Source organism: Camelus dromedarius, chromosome 6 (genome assembly GCF_036321535.1).
Source record: "Camelus dromedarius isolate mCamDro1 chromosome 6, mCamDro1.pat, whole genome shotgun sequence".
NCBI lineage: Eukaryota > Metazoa > Chordata > Mammalia > Artiodactyla > Camelidae > Camelus > Camelus dromedarius.
In genome coordinates this window covers 819,297-840,703 of record NC_087441.1, presented here as the reverse complement: position 1 = coordinate 840,703, position 21,407 = coordinate 819,297, and the positions used below count along the sequence as shown (strand labels likewise).

General features: G+C 57.8%; 1 protein-coding gene across 1 annotated transcript in view; it reads right to left on the bottom strand.

The window, feature by feature from the left end:
* The window catches only part of THBS2 (thrombospondin 2), a 28,727-nt gene extending 7,630 nt beyond the window's left edge, over nt 1-21,097 (bottom strand). Inside the window, exons 1-16 of the mRNA XM_031456736.2 lie at nt 20,861-21,097; nt 18,002-18,076; nt 16,007-16,563; nt 14,809-14,893; nt 12,092-12,288; nt 10,191-10,331; nt 9,626-9,722; nt 8,312-8,476; nt 7,877-8,053; nt 7,004-7,177; nt 6,413-6,540; nt 6,182-6,334; nt 5,534-5,752; nt 3,087-3,194; nt 1,935-2,094; nt 371-489 (exon numbers count right to left, since the gene is read on the bottom strand). Of these exons, the coding sequence (XP_031312596.1) occupies nt 371-489; nt 1,935-2,094; nt 3,087-3,194; nt 5,534-5,752; nt 6,182-6,334; nt 6,413-6,540; nt 7,004-7,177; nt 7,877-8,053; nt 8,312-8,476; nt 9,626-9,722; nt 10,191-10,331; nt 12,092-12,288; nt 14,809-14,893; nt 16,007-16,563; nt 18,002-18,053 (2,532 nt within the window). The 5' untranslated portion in view covers nt 18,054-18,076; nt 20,861-21,097. The remainder of the gene's footprint in view (nt 1-370; nt 490-1,934; nt 2,095-3,086; nt 3,195-5,533; nt 5,753-6,181; nt 6,335-6,412; nt 6,541-7,003; nt 7,178-7,876; nt 8,054-8,311; nt 8,477-9,625; nt 9,723-10,190; nt 10,332-12,091; nt 12,289-14,808; nt 14,894-16,006; nt 16,564-18,001; nt 18,077-20,860) is intronic.
* Nucleotides 21,098-21,407: the final 310 nt, after the last annotated feature.

The following is a 21,407-nucleotide window of genomic DNA, read 5'->3' as shown; positions in this document are numbered from 1 at the left end:
GCCTTTCTGAGGTGTCTGCCACGACACGCTCTCCACTACGTCACTATGGTACGTTCACACCGTGTCTTCCAAAGGCAAACCTGGAAAAGAGGCCAGTTGCTGTTTGCCTGCGAGGATACGGCGGAGACGACTGGGTGGAGAAATGCTCCCTCGGGACAGTGAGGCACGGCCCCTCCTCACCTGGCCAGTGGCCAGCGAGACACAGAGCCCACTCACACTTGAGTTCAGGACATGTTTTCAATTAAAGTGACTGAAAAGCGTGCGTTGTCCTGGCAGAGCAGATGGAAGAGCGCAAAGCCACACGCGTCTGCAACCGAGAAGCCCTCACCCTCCGCTGCCCGCAGATGCCCCCGGCCCTCGCCCCCGTCACCTGGTCTGGGTTGTGCACCAGCGGGCAGTTGTCGCAGTGGTCTCCCACTCCGTCGCCGTCGCTGTCCCTCTGGTCTGTGTTGTACACGTATGGACAGTTGTCTCGCTCATTGAAGACGTCTGCGGGGGGTCGGGGGAAAACAGAAGCAGGCGGAGTTCAGAAAAGGCACAGCCCTCTTCCTGCTGTGTTAAATGACTTAGAGCCACACGTGTGTCCGAGAAAAAATGATCCAAGCAACCGTAAAATGTAAAGGTTATTAGATTCATGGAAGGTTTCCCACTAAAGGTAAAGTTCATTTCGTCTAAAGCTGAGCCAGCTCCGGAGGGTCCCGGACGACGACACACACCAAGGTTACTGAGGGGAGCACCACAGCTGAACCTCTGGTCTGCAGCGTGATGCTTCCCCAAATGCCCGCTCAGAAGGCCTCCTCGGCCCCTAGGAACGGGCCGGTGCCCCGGTTCCACGCCTCATCCGTTTCCTACATTAGGAGGAAAAAACAACACAGACTGACCAGGGGGTTAGCTGTAAGGTCTTATTTCAGGAAACCTGAAAGTTGATAGTGAACTTCGTCAACTCTGGAGCTATGAAAATATGAAGTGCCCGTCATCAGGCTCGAACAGCCATGGAAAACCTCACACAGCGGTGCGTCCGTGGGACACCATGAGGCAGGCTGGGGTGGCTGTCTTGTCCTGACAGGCGGGGTCCGGCTGGGAGGAGGAAGCCGTGGGGGAGGCAGGGAGGGAGGAAGCCCTGAGAGATGGAGGGGTCAGACCTCACAGACGCCAGCAGGGTCGGGAAAGCCCTGGAGAGCAGTGCAGCCGGTCACTGTCCTGGTACCGCTGGAGGCCGGTCAGTGTGATGCCAAGTCACACCAAGGAAACAGCCAGGACACAAGGGCAGGAGGGGCCGGGCAGGGGCCGGGGAGGCTGGAGGCTGGCGGGGACGGGCCAGGAGAGGCAAAGGGGCAGGCGTGCTTCGGTCTGCGCTGCTGCCCGAGGGCGGGGAGGCTGTGCTGTGGGTGAGGGCTGGCCCCTGAGGGCACTGCCAGCTCCGGTTAAATGCTGGCCTGGTGGTGTCAGAGGATCCCGGCATCTGGGGGTACGTGGAGCCCCTTGGGGGGCTTTGCAACAAATGATTCGATGAATGGTTGGACATGAGGTATGAACGGAAGTGACAGGGGACAGGAGAGACCAACGCTGTCCCCAGACCTGTCTCAGAAGCACAGGCTGGTGAACAGGGTCCTTGGGGCTGTGAATGGAAGTGGATGTCAGGGAAGATGCCATGACTGGGCGCAGGACTAGGCACCCAGGGCCAGAAAAACAAAGATGCCAGATGTGTCGTTTTCCAAAGGACGGTCTTGAGGCTGGTGACCCTTCCAGGGGCCCGGGGGAGAGGCAGGGGCAGAATGAGGGTGGGGTCCTGTGAGAGCAGCTTAATGAATCACTTTATCTCTTGTCAGGATCTAGGTGAAGATGAGCTTGTCCAGGAAGCACAGACGAATGCGGGCAGCCACGAGCTCCCGACTGAGGCCCTCCCGACCCCCAGGAGCCGCGGCGGGACTGACCGTCTCCGTCGATGTCCACCGAGCAAGCATCTCCCTCCCCGTTGTTGTCCGTGTCGATCTGGGCCGGGTTGTGCACGTAAGGACAGTTGTCACAGCGGTCCCCGACCTCGTCCTTGTCATAGTCAAACTGACGGGGGTTGAAGAGAAGTTGGCAGTTGTCCTGGAGCAAAAAAGAGAGGGAAGGACATAAGGAACAGCACTGGGGTGTTTGCCGGGTCACTTACAGAATGACACACGTCATACGCTCAAGCGGGCCAAAACCACCAGGCAGACACAGGGCAGACACAGCCCGTCAGCCCTCGCCAGCACCTCTGAATCAAATCATTTCATCATTATTTACACGTCTGTCCCTGTGGACAGTTTTGAGATTTTCTACAGCAAAGGGGACAGGCCGTATGGTTCTTCTTGAGGACAGATGAGACAGGTGTCCAGTCAATGAATGAATGAGTCAGCGGATCAGCAGAAGTCAGAGGCAGCGGACCTGTGGATGAAGCCCTGGGCACCCTGTCTCTGCCCGTGCCGCGTTAGCACTGCGAGGCTGACCCCTGACGTCTGCACTGATCCTCTCAGGAAATGCTAACATCTGAATTTTGCCTAAAGACAAGTGTATCGCACACAGCCTCGCCCATCACTGGCACCCCCAGGAGGGTAGCAAGTCCCTTTTTATGCAATTAACACACTGTAACTGACTATCCTTCCACAAAAAAAAAAAAAGTAAATTAGCAAGGGGAGGGGGAGTACGGCTCAGTGGTGGAGTGTGTGCTTAGAGTGCTCGAGGCCTGGGTTCGATCCCCAGTACCTCCCTTAAAACATAAATGAATAAACAAACAAACCAACCTAATTACCTCCCCCCCCAAAAAAAAAGGTAAATCAAGCTACTGAGGACATTCTGGCAGAGCTCCCAGGGCAGCTCCACGCTCTGCTGGTTAACACGCTTGTGTAGCCCGACACACTGTCACCTGCGCGGGAACAGGGATCCTGTCTCCTTCCGGGAACCACTCCAGCCACAGGAGGGTCTCCCCTGCCTGTCTGCTCGGCGTCCCCCCAGAGGCTCCACCCGCCTCCTTGCACCCCTCCCCAAGGCCCCACCTACCTACCTGTACCCTCCCAAGGCCCCGCCCACCTTCCTGCACCCCCAGAGGCCCCGCCCACCTTCTCGTCGGTGACACCGTCGTTGTCATCATCGTCATCACAGGCATCCCCAATGCCGTCCTTGTCAAAGTCTTCTTGTCCAGAGTTAGGCAGGAGGGGGCAGTTGTCCTGCAAACAGAGAGGGTGCAAAGGCGACAGAAATGTCCGAAGAGCCCCTGGCTTTCAGGAGGGTGGGGCAGTCAGGACCCAAGGTCAGCATCAGACATCGGTCCCCAGCGGGGTCAGGAGGATGGGACACCTGGCGGCAGGGACAGGACCACTGCGTGTCCTCTCCAGACTCACACCCACCTCCAGGGAGTGGAGACCAGGGAAGCTTGGGCGTCGAGCCCAGGATCCCTGAAGCTGCAGATCAGTGCAGGAACCAGAGGAGGAAGGAAACGCAGGACCGGCCGGAACCGCCCACCCTGTTCAGTCCCACAGACTTCACGTCAAAAAGCCTCAGTCACAGACGTTTAACCCTCACTAGCCAAGAGTCATTGGAGGTGCAGGGATCTGCTGAGAACCCAAGGCCTGGCGCCCACACCGTCCCCCCAGGTCAGCTCCTCCCAGTGAGTGTATAACTTTCAGAATCGGAAGAAAATCACTCTGTTTCAGTCCAACTCTGTTATGACTCAAACCCAAGCTGCATGGACACCCCAGCCTGAGGGAACCGGGGATACCAGGGCAGGGTCGATGGTAAAGAGGGGGCTTCAATTCCATGAATGCATGTGTCACAGAAGCCCCAGGGGTCCAATCAGAAGCACCCCGCCTTGGGCCGCATCTGGAGCTGGGTTTCAACTCCAGCCCGTGAAGGACAAGAGGGGTTCCTGGGTTCCTGCCATGGGGACACAGGTCCTCGAGGGCATCGGCCAGTGATGGATTCAGACCCTTGCAGCGACTAAGGGAGCCTCTCAGATGAGGTGGGGTGCTTCTTACGAACTGACCTTTGCATCTGTTTGTTCTCGTAAATTCTGTTTGGAAATTGCGATGTGCTATCTTTAAGTTCTTAAATTCCTGTCTGAAGTTCCACAAAAATGAAAAAAAGAAGCAAGATGTCCTCAGCCTCATGGCACCTTCCTGCTATGGCACCTGCTGTGCCCTGAACCCCTTATCCATGGTCATCCAAGCAGCACCCACTTCCCGGGGACTCTCCGAGCTGGACACCTGAGCTGGTTAGATCGGGGACAGTGGTCAGGCAGCTACAGTGAAGGCTGCAAGATACCTCGGCTATTTCAAAGCAAGTCCACTTTTGCTTCAGTCAACTTCTGCCATCTTTACGAGAGAGACCAAAAGGAAAAATGTAAAGCTCTATTGCTCACAATTCACAAGAATAAGTAAATGTTAAATATTTGAATATATTTATATTTACAAATAATGTCTTTTGCAAGTTTGTAGCATTCACACTTCTGAAGCTACTAAGGCATAAAACTGCGCTAAACCTTTCTGGGACACCTTGTTAGTGTCAGAGTGGTGGTTCCCTCGACGCCTGCCACGTCCTAGTCTTCTGGAACCTGCAGATGTCACCTTATATGGCAAAGGAGTGACCAGTACCTCACATGGTAAAGAGAAGATCACCTTATGTGCCAAAGAAGTGACTGATTTAAGGGTCTTGAAAGGATGAGCTTATCCTGGAGAACTGAGATGGGCCCTGAGCACATCCACGTGGGTCCTGAAGAGAATCAGAGGCAGTTTGGGACAGACACAGAGAAGCAGGCCGAAGCGGAGGTCAGGGTGATGCACCCACAAGCCAAGGACACCTGCGGCCACCAGAAGCCGGGAGAGGCAGAAAGGACCCTCCTCCGGAGGTCCCAGTGGGGGCACAGCCCTGCAACCCCTTGACCTCAGACTCCTGCTCCAGACTGTGAGAAGGTGAAACTCTGCTGTTCTCAGCCACCCAGTCTGGGGCCTTGGCTGCAGGAGTCCAGGAGAGGAACACACACTGTTGACCCCAAGGAAGTTCCGCTCGTCCAGGGGCCCTAATTGCTTCCTGTGTGGGGCACGCAGGGGTCTTTGTAAGGGAAAACATTCACTGGATTCCGGCTGAGTGACCGCAGCTGAGCCCAATTCCTGCACAGACTTGCCTCCAAGGTCATGGGGTCTGTTTACATCCCCCTCTGCCTCCCCTTCACTGATTTCAATCCCTCTTTGCAGTCGGTCAACAAACACGTATCAGACATGGCGTCCTCTCCCAGTTCCCAACAAGGAGCTACTTTTTCAGAGCAATCCCTGGAATTCACAGAAATCCACCAGGCAGATGCCTTTAGGGGGCTGGCAGGTGGCCTGATGACGCCGCCCAGCTCCCCTGGCGTCTCGAGGTGGGAACCATGTGGCCCTGGGGACGGTGAGGACCCTCTGAGGGCTTTGACCCGTAGGTCATCTCCACGGGGGCACGGCTGCCCGGACTTGAGTCACTGGAGCCTGGAGAGAGGTGTGAGCACCTGCCCTGCACCCCACCCCCGCATCCTCACCTTGATGCAGTGGTAGGTGGCGTTGGTGGCACAGACCAGGTTCCTGTTGGGCCAGCCGTCCAGGTCCGAGTCCTCCCCGCAGATGAGCCCGTCGCCTGCGTAGCCAGTCTGGCACTCGCACTTGAACATGGGGTCGCTGAAGTGGCCCAGGTAGACGCACTCCGCGTGCCTGTGGCAGTTGTGGGTCTTGTCCTTGCAGGGGTTCTCAGGCTCGCACACCTGCCAGGAGGCCCAAGCAGTCAGGACAGGAGGGCCGCGTGCCGGGCGCAGGTCCTGCCCGCGGGACGCCGAGGCAGCGGCGGCTGCAGGGGCAGGTCCAGACCCCTGGGCTCTGCCATCGCAGGGTTGTTTCACACGGCAGCGCCCTGAGCAACCACCCATCCGAGCCTCCGGTGACACCTGGGGCCACGGAGGGACCAGAAGTCCTCACCTTGGTCCTCAGGGACCCTGTGCATGAAGCCCAGACCTGCACTCTGTGCTCTGAATCCCGTGTCCCTCGCTGGTGGGGTCATGCTGGCCGGCAAAGGAAAACCCTCCTGCCATCTGTCCCCTCCAGCCCACCCTCTGTTTTCCGACTCCTGTCTGGTTGTTCTCTGGCTTTTAACATGAACACAAAAGGCTGAGCTGCTTCTCCTGGGGAAGGCGCACCTGCTTCTCGGTCCTGGCTTCCTCCAGGCCAACCCCAAAGGGCTGAGTCCCCTTGTAGCGTGGGGGGCAGGGCAGACAGTGGAAGCCCGGGTTGGTGTTGACGCAGCGGTGAGCCTTGCTGGTCGCGAAGCACATATCAGTGACCACGGCACACTGCGGACAAGCAGATCAGACATGAGTCCACGCCCCGACCTCCACCAGACGCCCCGCTGCCCAGGGAGGGGCACCCACCTCGTCCAGGTCCTCGCAGTGGGTGCCGTTGCCCAGGAAGCCCACCGGGCAGGAGCCGCAGGACCAGGAGCCGTCAGGGAAGCTGCTGCACGGCGCTCCGGGGAAGCAGGGGTTGGACAGGCAGCCGTCTGCACAGGAAGCAGAGCAGGGTTAGCCACCACCGCCAGGCCGCCATCCCGGGCCCACAGGACAGGCACGTCTCTGCCCTCCAAGCAGTCTGGCTCAGCTGTGGTGACACTGAGCAAGTTAGGAAGATGCTGGCGACGGCCACCGAGAGTGATCACCTCCAGCAACAAGCGGTCAGTTAGTGAGCGCGCGAGTGAGACAGTGACCCTTCCTGCTCCACATGCTGTTTTTACGTAAAAATGCTAGAGGAACAAAATCCAAATAATGCAGAGGATAAAAGTTATCTGCCTGTGCACAGAGCTGACTTTTCTTTTTTGTATTTTCCAAAAACTTTTATAGTTTTAATCAGAATAAAAGCCCAGAAGTGTCTTTATAAAGACGTCTCTGGCTGCAGCACCCAGACCGCCCGACAGCTGCTCGCCGGCCGGGGCTGAGGGCCCAGGCACCGCCCCCGCGCACACCCACCCAGCGGGCAGCTCCTCTTGTTGCACATCTGATGCTCCTTGACGTCCCCGACGCAGTCCTTCCCTCCGTGCTGCGGCTTGGGGCTGTTACAGACGCGCGTCCGCTCCCGGATTCCTCCAGCACAGGTGACCGTGCAGGCTGACCACGGGGACCAGGGGCTCCACCGACCGTCCACTGCGAGGGGAGAGCACAGAGGGTCACCAGAGGAGTAGGGCCAGAGCTGGGGTATGGCAGCATGTCCGAATGTGGAGGAAAACGTGGTAGGAACGTCCTTTTGTGCCCATGAGGTCAGGGAAGGAGGCAGGCAGTGACATTTCAGCTGATTTTGTTTTGCTTCTGGGAAAAAAGTCACACAAACTTCTGTGTCCAGAACCTGAGAACCGTTGGTGAGGGGCCGCTGGCTGCAGGGGCACCCCTGCCACAGACAAGAGGTGCTCACGTCAGAGAAGCTGCCCGATGTTGAGTTTCATTCCAAGCGACTGTCACTCGTCCTCAGACAAATGGTAACTCGGCAGGGAGAAGAGTCAACACACCTCCCTTTTCTGAGCAAACACACTGCACCAGTTGGGCCTCCCAGAGCAGGCCTGGTGCTGGGGCCCTGAGTCCTCCGTACCTGGAGCCTAGAGGCCCCAGGTGCAGGGACGGCATCCCTGAGACGCCCCATTCTGTGCCTTCTGCGGCTGCCCCAGGCCAGGTGCCCCCAGGGCCTGGCCTGTTTTCCATCAATTGTGGATGAGCTGCAATTTGACGGAGCTGGTTTCGGGGAGGTCAGAGTGAGCCCAGGCCAGCGGCACGACCCCAGACACCAGCGAGCCAAGGGGGCCCAGGGCTCCCCGCCACGCCCCCACCTCTCTCCCCGCCCCGTCCGCTCACCCGGGCAGGGCGGGCCCTGGCAGGCCTTGGTCTCGCGGCCGCTGCCCTTGCAGCTCCTCCCGCCCATCTGGGGCACCGGCGAGTTGCAGAGGCGGATGCGCGTCACGTTCCCGGCACCGCAGGTCACGGAGCAGGAGGACCACGGCGACCAGTGGCTCCAGCCGCCGTCCTGCCGGACTAGCACGCGGAGGAACACGGGGCACTTAGTAAACGGCCGGGGCCCCCCGACCCGGGGTCTGCTGATGGGCAGGCAGGAGAGGAGAGGAGGGGCCGGCGGGGAGGCGCCTCACTCACGGGCCGGATGCCCAGACCAGGCTGAGCGCCTCCAAGAAGAGGCAGCAGTGGCGGGTCCCAGGAACCCCAAACCCCGAGGGCCGTGCTGTCCCCCCCCACCCTCCCCACCCCCGGGACCCGCGGCGACGTCTGGACACTCACTGCGGTGGTCACACTTGCCCAGGCTGCATGCCCGCGTCTGGATGGACGGCCCCAAGCAAGTGTTGCTGGTGACGTCGCACGACCGCCCCCTCTGCTGGGTGCCAGACCCGCAGGTGGCAGAGCACTCCGTCCACTCCGCCCACGGGGACCAGCCTTCCTCGCCGTCTGCGGGGGGCAGGGCGCGGCGGGGTCAGAGCGCCCCCAGGGACCTGCCCACCTGGGGGAGCCCCCCACCGGGGTCCGAGCAGGACGCCCATCTGAGCGCTGGTTAAATGAAAAGGCAGTTTCCTGCCAAGAGATACTTCACAGGAAATTGCAGGCTCTAAACAAGAGAAGCAACATGACTTAGGAGTCTTCCTGGTGAACAGTGAAGGAGCTTCGGCCTGCTGCCCCAGTCAGGCAGCAGGGCACCTGCGCTGCAGTTAGCTAGCCGGTTAGCCGTTCCAGACCGCAGCAGGAAGGACGGGCAGGGGCGCTCTCCCGCGCTCTCCTGCTCTCCGCGGCCTGAAGCGCCTCCTCTGAGCCCACGGGCCGAGGTCACCGCAATCACACGGTCATGCTGGTCTGCGGCCCGCACGGGGAGACTGAACGCCTAATACGTGTCAGGCACTTCCACACACACTGTAGTGTTTATTTTGGTCATAAAACTAACCCTGAGTCATGGGGATAATCATTCTGCACTTTACAGACAAAGATTCTGAAACCCGAAAAAGTTACATTTTGCTCAGAATCAAGGAGGGGCAGAGCCTGTGCTCGCCTCCGTGAGCCCCTGTCACAGGAAGCAGCCTGTCCCCAGGCCGGTGTCACCAACCTCAAGGACCCCAGACCAAGATGAGGATGAAGGACAGTGAAGGACCAGCATGACAGGTCGGAGCAGGTCTCGGAGAAACCAACCAATTCAGTCAGCACAGGGAGGGGACGGGGACCGGGGACCCAGGACAGGGGACGGGTGTGTAAAGGAGGCACAGATGCTCGGAGTCAGCAGGGGGGCAGGGGGATAGGACACAGAGGCAGCAGTGGTGACTTGGACGCGAGCTGCAGAACAGGCTGAGAGGAAGCAGAGGCACAACCTCAGGGGCAGCCGTGCACCTCTGGGGCAGTGGAGGGTATGAGCCGGTGGACACCCCGGACTCCCTGCTGGAGGCGTGGCCACAGAGGCCACTGAGGGTCAGGGCCTCGTCCCCCCTTGGGGGACCCTGGAAGAAGACTAGACTAAGCCTCCAGCTTCTCTGCAGAAACCAGCAAACAGGGGGACACTGGAGCAGATAAACAGGCTGGTGGCTGAGCAGAGGCCCGCCTGCCCGGCGCACTCACCGTGGAAGCAGGAGGGGCAGCACTCGCCCTCCATGAAGGACGGGTCGGCACAGGTCGCCGGCGGGCAGGTGATTTGATGGCAAACAGTTTTAAATTTCTATGAAAAAAAAGGTATGTATGTAACACTCATTTAAAGATGTAAACTTTGTACAAGGGCTGAACTGAGGGCTCGTGGAGCAGCTCGAGTGGCTTCTGCCCTGCAGACCCCACAGGTCCCAGGGGCCCGAGGTCCTCGCTTCCCGGTGCCTGAGCAGCTCTCTGGACCTGGGTGACACTGGCCAGCCCCACTGTCCCCAACCACCTGGGTGACACTGGCCAGCCCCACTGTCCCCAGCCACCTGGGTGACTCTGGACAAGCCCCCACCCAGACCCCCAGATTCTGGTTTATGTGCAGAACAACAGGGTTGATTCAAGCCTCATTCGAGGTTCCTCCTGCCTCCACAGCCCACACTCACCAGGGTCAGCGGGAACCCTGCCGCATCCAGGCAGCGGAGGCCCACAGGCGTCCAGCAGCTCAGAAAGCCCTGCCCACCCCGCACCCTGGAGGCTGCGCGTCCAGCCTCACCTTGCAGGTGCACTTGGTGCAGCTGTCCACCACCCAGGTTTCATTTTCTGCAAAGAAGCGGCCGTCCTGCCAGCAGGCTGACATGTTCCGGGTCTTGGGAGGCCCACCGATGAGCTCCCAGAGAAACTGGTTATCGCTGGACTGTGGAGTGGAGGGGGAGACGTGAGTGTAGCCACCAAGCTCCGCTCAAGGAGAAAGGACGCCCCCTTCCCTGGGAGCCTCACCCTCAAGGGCAGACCTCCGGGTGCGCACCCCGCCCCGTGCAGAACAGGACACTCAGATCTACATGAGGGCCCACAGGCAAGTCACAGCAGAGATGGGGCCCAGCAGCGTCTGCGGCGCTGACTCCCACTCCCCCGTGAGCACCTCCCTGACACATGTTCTGGAAGTTTGCCGTCTGTGCCTGCTTGGCCAACGGGCCCCATCACGGAGGCCGGAGCCTGGGGTGAAGCTGCTGCCTGGAGCGGGCGAGGCACAGTGCGGTGGGGGACAGTGAGGGGCGGGGTCCCTCCTGTCAACTGCAGCTGAAAACTGAGATTCAGTCGACACTGCTCTAACAGTACCACGGCAAAGACACCCACAGACACAGGCCTTGCTTGTCCTGAGGGTCACTGACCAGAGGAAAGGATACAGAGTTGAAAAAACTCAAGTGAAACTGACACCATCTGTCCGCCAGCCCGGGCACTGTTACCGCCCCCCCTTCTAAGCACCTCCTCCCACCAGCATCACACTGGCCCGTTTCCCTGAGCAGACACCTCTGATGTGGAGGGAACGGGCCCTTTGAGAATCACACAAAGATACGGGCCCCTTCTTGCACAAAATGGGCAGAAACACACCATCCTGCTGTTCTTGTGCAATCCAGGAGGCTCACGGATTTCCCTAATCCTCACTCCGCTGTATGTAAACTTGTCTGGAAGCTCTTCTCAGTCGAGACGCTTTGGGGCGAATGCTCACTCCCACCACCCTCCCTCCTGCAGCCCCACCAGAGCAACCCTGGAGGCATGAGCATCAGTCCGGCTGAGGCGCCGGTCCCCCTGGGGAAACCCATCGCAGGGTCCGCCTCCTGTGCTTGGACTCCTGCCAGCACGTCGTCTCCCTGGTCTTCCTCCCCCAGCCAGGGCACGGGGTGAAGTGGTGGGCACCGGGCTGGGCAGGGAGGGTGCGGTGACTCCACCTCCCACCCCACCCCCCAGGCCCAGTACCTGGTGGTGGAAAATTCCAGAAGGCAAACTGGGTCATGGGTGCTACAGAACCAGCACCCTGGCCTCTGCCACGAGCTGCCTGTGCTGCACCCAGCCCCTCTACATCCCCCTGGAGTGGAAGTGTGCTGTTCCACCCCGTCCGGGACCGGAACCAGAACCCACTCGGGGCCCCTGGCTGGAGCAGAAGACACACATCCGCAGTGTTGGGCTGGGCTGGGCTGCCCCCCCCCCCCACTGAGCATCCTGCAAAGCCTCAGGGCTGGGAGGAGCTCCCAGACCTAGAGACGCCCCCCCCCTGCTGTCCTTCCCACAGCCTCTGCTCCTTCCCAACCCTGCAGCACAGCTGCCTGGCGTGAGATCAGCGGTGGGGACATCGCAGGACAGTGCAGCCAAGGGAGGCTTCCCACTGTCAGCAGCTCTGCCCTGAACTCGAAATCATCATCCTGAGACACATCCCTCCCTCTGACATGCTCCTCACCAAACTCCATCCTTCAGAGAAAAGCACCTCCCTGTGGGTGCGGAATTTCTGTTTCCTGGGAGACAAGGGTCCCAAGTTAAGACTTGGTGGGGGCTGTGCAGTCCGGGACACACCCTCTATCAGGGCCCCTCCCTGACCTCTGACTACCGGCACCTCAGCCAGACCTCCGTGGCCACCCTGGCTCCCTGGTCGTGTGGGCGGCGTGGTTGCCTGGCACCCACCACTCTCCGCAGGTTCTCTTGGAGCTGGTTCACCACGACGTGCAGCCCCGACAGCTCCTTAATCATGCTGCCCAGGGCCTCGCACGAGTGCTCGCACACCTCTGGCGCCTTCTCCGCGCCCTGGCCCACATACTCCGTGGAGCCCGGGGGGCTCAGGTGCAGCGTGTCCGTGTCCTCGCTGATGGCGTTGGCTTCGGCTGCAGGAAGGACATGAAAACAGTGAGCCCACCGGCCTCTGGCCACAGCGTGGTGGCCTCGTGGGGCACTGCCCGGAGCTGAGGCTGGACGGCACTTGTCCCGAGTGGCTCAGGCTAAATTATGAATGGGGAGAGCTGAAGCCGAGGTCTCGCTCCCGGCCCCGCCTTCATGGCGGGGCTCCGCCTAGGTCCAGCACCACAGACTTTACGTCAGAACCCACCCTGTGGGCAGAGCTCAGGGAGAGAAAGATGCAGAAGGCCTCAGAGACGCCCACTGGCAGCGGGTGGGGGTCAAACCAATTAGATGTGGCAGTTTCCTGCTCTCGTTTTCAGCCTCACTTCATAGGTGTATTTATATGACCTACTATCCACAACAAGCTCCTTATTTTCATCCCCAGAATCTGTCCCAACCACGTATTCTCCACAGATCGGATGACCCCTCCCTGCTCTCCCTTTATCCGGCTCTTCCTCCCTGAACCCCTGTTCTGTGGGCTCCTTGCCCTGCAGGGAGGCACATGGGGCTGTTGTCTTGCTCAGTGATTCCTCCTTGACATGTCGTTTCTCTGCTGGCCTCGTGTGACCACCAAAATGCAGGGTGGAAGCCTGACCGTGGGTTCGGAATCTCACTGCCCCAGAAATCGGACGAGCCCCTGAGGTCCTCGTCAGGGGACATGGGCAGCTATGCCACAAATTACAGAACTGTTTAGGGCACGGGCAGAAGTGGGGTCACTGACATGTGGCCCGAGCCCCTCTCTGCAGAGACCGCCACGTGCCTTGTCTGAGACACCCCACTACTGAGTGAAGGCTGGTGACCGCTGTCACTCTGGCATTCTATCACTGAGGTTTCACTGCTTGGTTAGAACCCGTGCAGCTCCCACAGATCGTGGGAGCGCCCGTCAGACCCACCAGACCTGTAACTGCGTGTACCCACAGGAACACAAGCACGTCACTCACCAGACAAATACGTGAGCGAGAATTCTGCAACAGCCGGGAGAGCTCACGCAGGCCGGGCACCCCTTGTTCGTGGTGTCAGATACAAGGCCGGAGGGCTGCACGGGGCCAGGGCTGGTGCTGGGACAGGCCTGCGGTTGGGGCGGCTTCCCTTCTCCCCCCCGCCTCCTCTGTCACGGGGCTGCGCCCTCCCCACGGTGCCGGCGACCCGGGGATGCGCAGCCTTTGCTCACACCCAAGACACCTCCCCCAGCGGGGCCGGGACCGCCCTGCTCTTCCCCGCCTCTAGCCGAACCTGACATCGGATGTCAGTTTACTGTCGTAGCCTTCTCAGAGCTCCTGCTTTTTTATGACTGTGCCCCCTAAAGAGACCGTGACCTAATCCAAAGGGACCCATCTTGGCATCTGAGCAGAGCTGGTGGTACGGGAGGGGGCGTGGCCCAAGCTGCAGCTCTCGGTCTCGGACTCGGGACTGCGAGCATGTGTCACAGGATGTATTATAAAGCCTCCTCTCTGCAGAGTTCGCCAAAAACCACAACAAACTTCTTTCCTTCCTGGAACTCAACTGATCAACAGTTGAAAGACGTGCAGATGGAAAGACAGATGGCCTTGGATGGAAGGACTCAGGCTCGTTCCACAGACACCACCCTCAGGACACCGGGGCTCTGAACCCTGTGACCAGCGCTCCCAGCTTGGGGTCCAGTGCTAGACAGCAAAGCCCCACTGGTGCCTCACAGACATCAGATCCACGTGCCCTCACGTGACGATCCATAAAAGAGCGATTTGCACTTGTCATAATTCCCAGGAGACACGAAGAAGCCATCTGAGTGGACGCAAATCACAAAATGAGATCACGGGACAGGTGAGAGCCTTTCTGTGGGGACTCGGCCCTGTGGGGGTCAGGAGAGGTGGCCCTGCTGCTCACAGATTGTCACCTGGAGACTTATGGGGCCTCCTGGCACCTCCACTGCTTTGTTTGTAAAGTGAAGAAAGTGCCCACTTCAAAGGCGTTTTGAAGATTAAGTGACAAACTTCATCTAAAAAACCCAGCAGAGTGACCTTCCTAAGTGCTCAAGAAAATGCTGACAAGTCGTGATTGGATGTAACTTCAAAATGCAATTAACAGACAGCGTGGGAGTATCTGTCAGTGATTCGAGCAGCGTACATTTCATAGTAAGGCTGCGTCAACAGCTGTGAATTGCACAGAAAACTTCCACAAGCCAAGTGCGACACGTGTCTGCGGTGCTGGCCTGTTAAGATGACCTCCACACGTGAATAGATGGGAATGGTGGCATACAAGTAAAATCATGTTAAAATGCCAGGGATTTATTTTTTGGCATGTGAAATGGATGACACTGGATAATTAAAACATATTCAGAAGAAATCCTTCAAGCAATTTATCATTTTCGGATGTCAGCACGTCAAGCTGACCAGCTAACTCACTTAAGGCCACGTCGGCACTTTATTCCAATGTTTACTTAAATCCCATCTGTGCCCCCCCCCGCCCACACACACGGTAGGAGAAGCCCATCCAAGGTGGAATCCTACACACGGTGCCGAGACACCTACCTCCCTGGCTCTGCTGACACCCTTTCTTGCTGAGAACATCTTCCACGGAATTTTCAAAAACTAAGTGGACATTCTGCAGCAAACCCTGCAAAGAGGAACAAGGGGAGAGACAGCGGTGGACAACCGTCAAACGTTGGGCGTCAAAGTAAATGACGTTTTAAAAACACGAGATGTCATCTTAAATCAGGGAGGACTTTCCTCTGTGCTGTCACACTCAGCGGGTCTGAAGCCCCTTTGTGTCAGGGTATCTGTAGGCGTTGCTCTGAAGCTTTGTAGACACAAGTCCACGTGGAAGGAAGGAAGCGCTTCTTTCTCAGAGACGGGGGAGGGGCCCCGGAAGACGGTCCCTTGTCTTCCTGACGTGCCCAGGTGGACACTGGTGGCCGTACTGTCCTTGCAGGGGACTCTGAGGATGACTGGTGCCCCTGCCTGCCTGTCCGTCCCGGGAACCGGGCCCTGGTCCAGTCCCAGGACAGACAGCGTATCTGTGAGACCCGGCCTCCCCCGGGAGAGTGAAGGGCTCCCCTCGGCCAGCGGTCGACCACGTGGGGCCCGGAGCCTCCTGGAGACCCCCGCAGCCACTCAGCAACTGGGGTGCGTCTCTAGGCCTTTCGCTGAAATAACTGAGCTTAAACATACATTTATTTCCCAAGATGCTCAGGCTTATCCGGAGGAGAACGGCTACTAACCCTCCTCGAGGGGCTAACTCTTGCACTGAGACACATGCTCTTCCCAGAAGTATCTTCCCTGAGACGCACACGACCTCGTCCCTCACTCGTCCTCAGCCCTTTCCTCGGAAGACACAGCGGCTGACTGCCCTGTCAGTCAGCACCGAGCTGGATTTTGGGAGGGGGCCTCGGGCTGATGCCCTGCTCACCAGCTCAGCCTTCAGCCTGGAACCAGCGAGAACCTGTGCAGCTACGAAGGTGCACCTGTGACAGCTTGCTCTGCTTGTTCCTGGTTCAGAAAGCTGTGTGTGCACGTGAGCGTGTCCGCGAGTATGTGTGCACGCGTGTGCGTGCGTGTACAGCCCATGTGCGCGTGCGCGTGACTGTACGCGCAGCCGGCTGTGGGTGGGGCAGGTGCCCGTGCGTGTGCACGGGGGGGGGGGGGGGCGGGGAGGCGCTCCTCCGAGGACAGGGCCGGCCCCCCTTGAAGGCGGCGCGCGGGGCGGGCGCCAGGAGCCCCGCGGACCTACCCGGAAGTGACTCTCTCGGCCGGAGCCTTTGGCCACGTACATCCTGCTCCTTTCTGTCTTCAGCTGCTCGTAGAAGGGCTGGTCCAGCGTGAAGCTGTCCATCAGGTCGCAGCCCACGTACAGGCTGTAGGTCTCCCCGGTCACCTGCACCGTGATGTTCTTCCACTGGGAGTCGGCCAGGCCCACGTCCTCCAGCGAGATGACGTGCTGGGTGCCGTCCACCCAGTAGGTGAGGTCCAGCGTGTCGGCGGGGCCGTTGGAGATGATGTCGAACTGCCGCTGCGCGGCGCCGGGGCCCTCGAGGGCCAGCAGGGTGCCCCGGGACCTGCGGTCCTGCTTCAGGCTGGCCGTGAGGAAGAAGCCGTCCTTCCGCCGCATGGCCTCGGCGATCCTGCCCAGATGCTCCGCGCCCACCGGCGGGATGTAGTCAAACCGGACGAAGCGATAGGCGGGCACGCGGGGGTCCGGGCCCCGGAACTGCTTGGCCCCGATGGTCTTGCGGTTGATGTTGCTGGCGCTGAAGAGGTCAAAGGTGGTGTCCTCGTCCTGGTCTCCAGCTGCCCGGGAAGCAGAGCAGGAGGTTACGGGGAGCCCGGCAGGCACGGGCTCCCTCAGTCCAGGCCGCCAGCATCATTGCCCAGGAGCATCTATGGAGGCGGACACGGCACGTCCCCTCCCTTCTCCTCGGGGATGCTAGGGCCTTGGTTCATGAAAGCTGGGCTACCCTCTCTCCCCAGGACAGCTGCCCGTCCACAGCACGAGCTGCATCCCTGACCCTCTGGGGAGCGGTGCCGGGGGTAAACCCGCCTAGGCACCCAGCGCTCTGTTCAGATCAGCTGACTCTTCCCACGGCCAGGCTTCCGCCAGGAAGGAAGCAGCCTGGGTTACGCCTGGCACATCCCCACGTTCTCCCGGACCAGGACCCTGGGCCACCTGCTCTCTCCTGCTCGTCCGTCCCGGAGATGAGACTCAAGTGTGACACCCTCTCCCCTGTTGGCCCAGAGAAGCACCCTACGGAGAACGGCTCTCTAGCCTTGCCCTCGATGCGTTTTTAGGAAGGAACTATATTGTACGTGGCTTTCTTAGAGAGATCACCGGACTGGAACCGTGTCCCTTATTGTAGAATACGTTCTGTCACTCATGGTTCACACTGCAGGGAAGGCTCTGAGAGATGACAGGAACCAAGTCCGTAAATGAATGGTTTTAATTCACCATCGAGACTACTGGCGAGAGAGATTATCAGACCTGACCAAAATTGTAACACTTTAAATAATTTTCTGAACAGAATGTTTAAATAAAGCGTAACTTTTCATCTAATACTTGGCAAATTAAAGCATTATAATATACAGTGTTGCTGACAGAAGTGGTCATTTTACCACCGTCAATAGAGCTATTTGGCCATCTATCAGAAATCCTTAAAATAATTAAAATCCTTGACCCAACAATTTTACTTCAGGAGCTCACCCTACATATATAATCATGAATACTAGGACATATGTATTCACAACAATATTCTGCGTGGCATCATTTATACCAGTGAAAATAAAGTAATATAACAAGGAATTGCTCTAAAAGTATTAGGGTTTAGCTTCTATGGAATATTATACCATCATTAAAATTCATGTAAGAAAATAAACATGATGGAAAATCCTTTTAACATATTTTTAAGTAAAAAAAGAATGGGAGGAAAAGAAGTTATAAAACACCAAATACTTGAATACATTGTAAACATCACATACAAAAAAAGGCAAAAAGTGCCCAGCAAGAGACTGAATCTCCAGATAGGAGGGTATTTTTCGCTAACACCTGGATTTTCTGAAAATAAATAATTTCCTATCTTATAGACTCAAAAATAAGTGGAGATTTATTTTAAACTAAATTAAGAAGGTTCTAACAGGTGAAGGGCTCCAACCACGACTCCCCTTTGTTTAACCTCATCCCGCAGGTGGGCCTCATCCTGGGAGCCCAGATGCCTGGAGGTGTGTCGACACTCACCCTGAACGCCGGACCAGGCCCATGAGGCCAGCAGCAGCAGGGACCACAGCATCCTGCCCCTCCCCGGCGGGACTCCTGCAGACCAAACAAAGCCCTGTTACTTGTGGACACGTAACTGCAACTTCTAGTTGGAGATCTAGATATCACACTCATATGACCGCTTATAAACAGCTGGTATATAAAAATCAGAAACAGATGGATTTGTAGGAAGTCAAAACCAGATAAGAAATGTGTTTTTCAAATGAGATAACTGCAGCTGGTATTCACCGGACTAGCACGTGCTGACTAGCACTGTGCTAGTGACATTCTAAATACTCATTACTTAACCTAGGAGGTAAATATAAATACGATATTATCATCTCCATTTTACAGATGGGTAAGTGGAGGATCAGAAGAGTTAAGTACTTGCCCAGAGCAATGCTGTTACTGAGAAGTGTAGCTGGGACATAAACCCAGGAAGTTTGAATTTAGAAAAATATCAGCCTGGGGAAAAAAAAAAAAACTATGAAGGCATTTTGTGCAAACAGCCAAGTAAAAAAGGGTGCATGTGACTTAATTAAATAGAATAAATATCAAGTGTATGTGAGTTAAAGTAAACTTAGTTTGGTGGATCACAACTACAAAAAACATAGCATTCTACTTAGTAATCACTTTTTACTTTGCTTTTCTATTTTCCTGCAGGCCTGTTTTTCCATTCTTGAGGCTTTTCAGTTGGCAGGCTCCGCGGACACTGGACCAGAAGTCAGAGACTGGCCAGATGCCCACTCCTTTGTTAACCCCTGCGCAGCCTCTGCACGCCCTGGTCTCAGCCTCCGAGCCGCCCCAGTGAGCAAGTGTCCCCAGGGCCCTCAGCAGCAGGACACCCCTTGTCCTGCTGAGGCAAAACTCAGCTGGACCCTCACCCCTCCTTGTTTAGGGCTTCAAGGATCCTGACCGAAAATTCACAGAGTTGCTTCTCCAGAAGTATTTGGGAAACTGGAACTACCCATCCTTCTGAGATGGGGACCATCCCCAGGGGAAGCAGTGTCCACGCAGGACCCTCAGGGCCCCCCCCCCGGGCTCCAGACGCCTGCTGTGCAATCAGCCCACAGCAAGTCCAGAACTTGGCTGTTTTCCACGTGCCCATCAAGGAGGCGGTGGGCACATCAGGCAAGCCCGGCTGGCCCAGCTCAGAGCTGCTCCACTGGGCGCTTGCCATGCAACTTGGGGAAACTTACTTAACCTCTCTGGTCTCAGTTTCCTATTCTGCAGAATGAGAAGCATCATTTAAGTTACCTACTCAGAGGGTTATTGTGAGAATGAACCAAGCAAGTTGGCGTTTGAAAAGGCTAATAAGCCCAGCAAGCCCCGGGCACAGGGTCGTCCGTCCCGGCTGCGGGTGCACTGTCCCCGGCTGCCCAGTGCGGGAGCGCTGACAGTGAGGACGTTGCTCATGAGGTTCTTCAGAGGCTCGAGCTGCACGAGTAGACACTTGCAAGGTCCCTGGGTAGGACTTGGCACTCGGGGAGCCCTGCATATGTGGTTTAAGGGTAAATAGTGGACAGGCACGTCTGTGACACTTTCCTTGTGTCTTTTTCCCATTCGACTACATGTGTGCCTCTGTGCCCTGCAGACAGCAGTGACCACTGGCTCTGGCAAAGACAGGCTCTGTCCAAAATACGAATTTTCAAGTTCTGGAGGCCCATCTTCCCATCACCCTAAAGGGTGTGTATGGAGCTCTGCTGCTAACAAAACCACATGCTCCGATTCGAAAACAGACGCCTCACAGAGCATGACCACTCGGCTTTTTGTCACAGGAGGGCGAGGGTCCTGCCCCACAGGGGTCTGTCTCGGGATCCGTGAGACAACCGAGAAGGCAGCAGGTCAGGTGTCGCTGGTAGAGAAGGTACAGTGCCATCACGCCCTGGGTTAGATGGCGACACGCATGGCATCATGCAGCACCCGCTGGGGGACGGGACACACGCTCTCCTAACCTGCGCTTCATGTCACACATTTAGTGTATGTTTCTGGTCATGAGTTTTCCAAAAGAAAGGTCTCCAAAGCCTACTGCAACAGAATGTCATTAGAACCTGGGAAGTTCTTTTGCAGTTCTTTTGATCTCAGCAGTCCAAGCAGCAGTAACTTCGCTGCGGGTAGCGCCCGCCCGCCCACCCGCCCCCAAGAGCGCGGTGATTTAGCCCCGGCCCGCGCGCTGCCTCAGCCTCCTTCCCCCGGACTAACCCGCGTCCCTCGCAGACGTCCCGCTGGCGGATTACCGGCGACCTTTCGTATGCATATTACCCCCGGCCTGCGAAGGCCAGCTGGAGCCCCGGGCAGTGGAAGCGCCCGTCACAGCCTTACTACGCGTTATGCACTAGGCGTTCGAAACCGCTTGCCAGCCGTGAATGCTTAGCTCAGTCTCCACTTCTCTGGTTATTTTCCCGCATTCTCAGGCGCGTTTTTCCTAGTTTCCTTCTCGTGATCACCCCTCAGCAACAAACTTCAACGCGGAAACACCTCATCCCGGAGCTGAGAAATAGAAGCGCCTGCCCAGGTCTCCAGGCGGGTCATTCATTCAGGTCGCAAGAACCGAGCGGTCAGCTGCCGCGAACGCCCGGGCGGCCCCAGCAAAGTCGCTGCGAAAAAACTCCTCTCAGTTCTCTGACGAAGCAGCACAAGGACCACCTAAAGACAGTCCGCTGCTTAGATGCTGGTGGGTTCGGCTTGCTAGAGGCCGCCCCCCCCCCCCCCCGCCTTACAGAGTGTCGCCTTTGCACTTTTCCCTTCTCCCCTCTTAGATTCGAAATAGCCTTTTCTGAAAATTAAAGTACAATGAGATGATTTGGTAAATTAAAAAAAAAAAAAAAAAAAACCTCTTACCTGGAATGTGAAAAAGCTTCAGCGACGGCCCGTCTCAGTGCTGGGGACGGAGTCTAGGAGGACCAGCGCGCGGGCGAGGAGACCCGGCCCACCCTGCAGAGGAGCCGGCCTCGGGGCTCCGCACGGGCCGGGCGGCAGCCGCTCCTTTATAAGCCCCGACCCCCGCGTGGGGCTGTCAGTCAGACACACGCGGGAGCGCTCTGGACCCATTCCTTCGGAGCAGTGACATAACTCCCCTCAGTCCTGCATTCGCTGGGAGCACCTGGCACGGGGTCCGGTCCAGCCCCGCCCCGTGCCGGCCCCGCCTCTGCCCCGCCCCCGGCTCCGCCCCGCCCCGCCCCGTACCGGCCCCGCCTCTGTTCCGCTGCGGCCCCGCCCCTGCCGGCTCCGCCCCTGCTCTGGCCGGAGGCCAGGGTCCAGAGAGGAGGGGCCAGATGAGCGAGGGCAAGACCGACGGGGCCTCGCTTTTCCTGACTTCTCTCAGGAAATAAAGTGCTATAAATAAAACCAGCGAGACTGGCTGGAACGCTCGCTTTTTGCTCAAGAG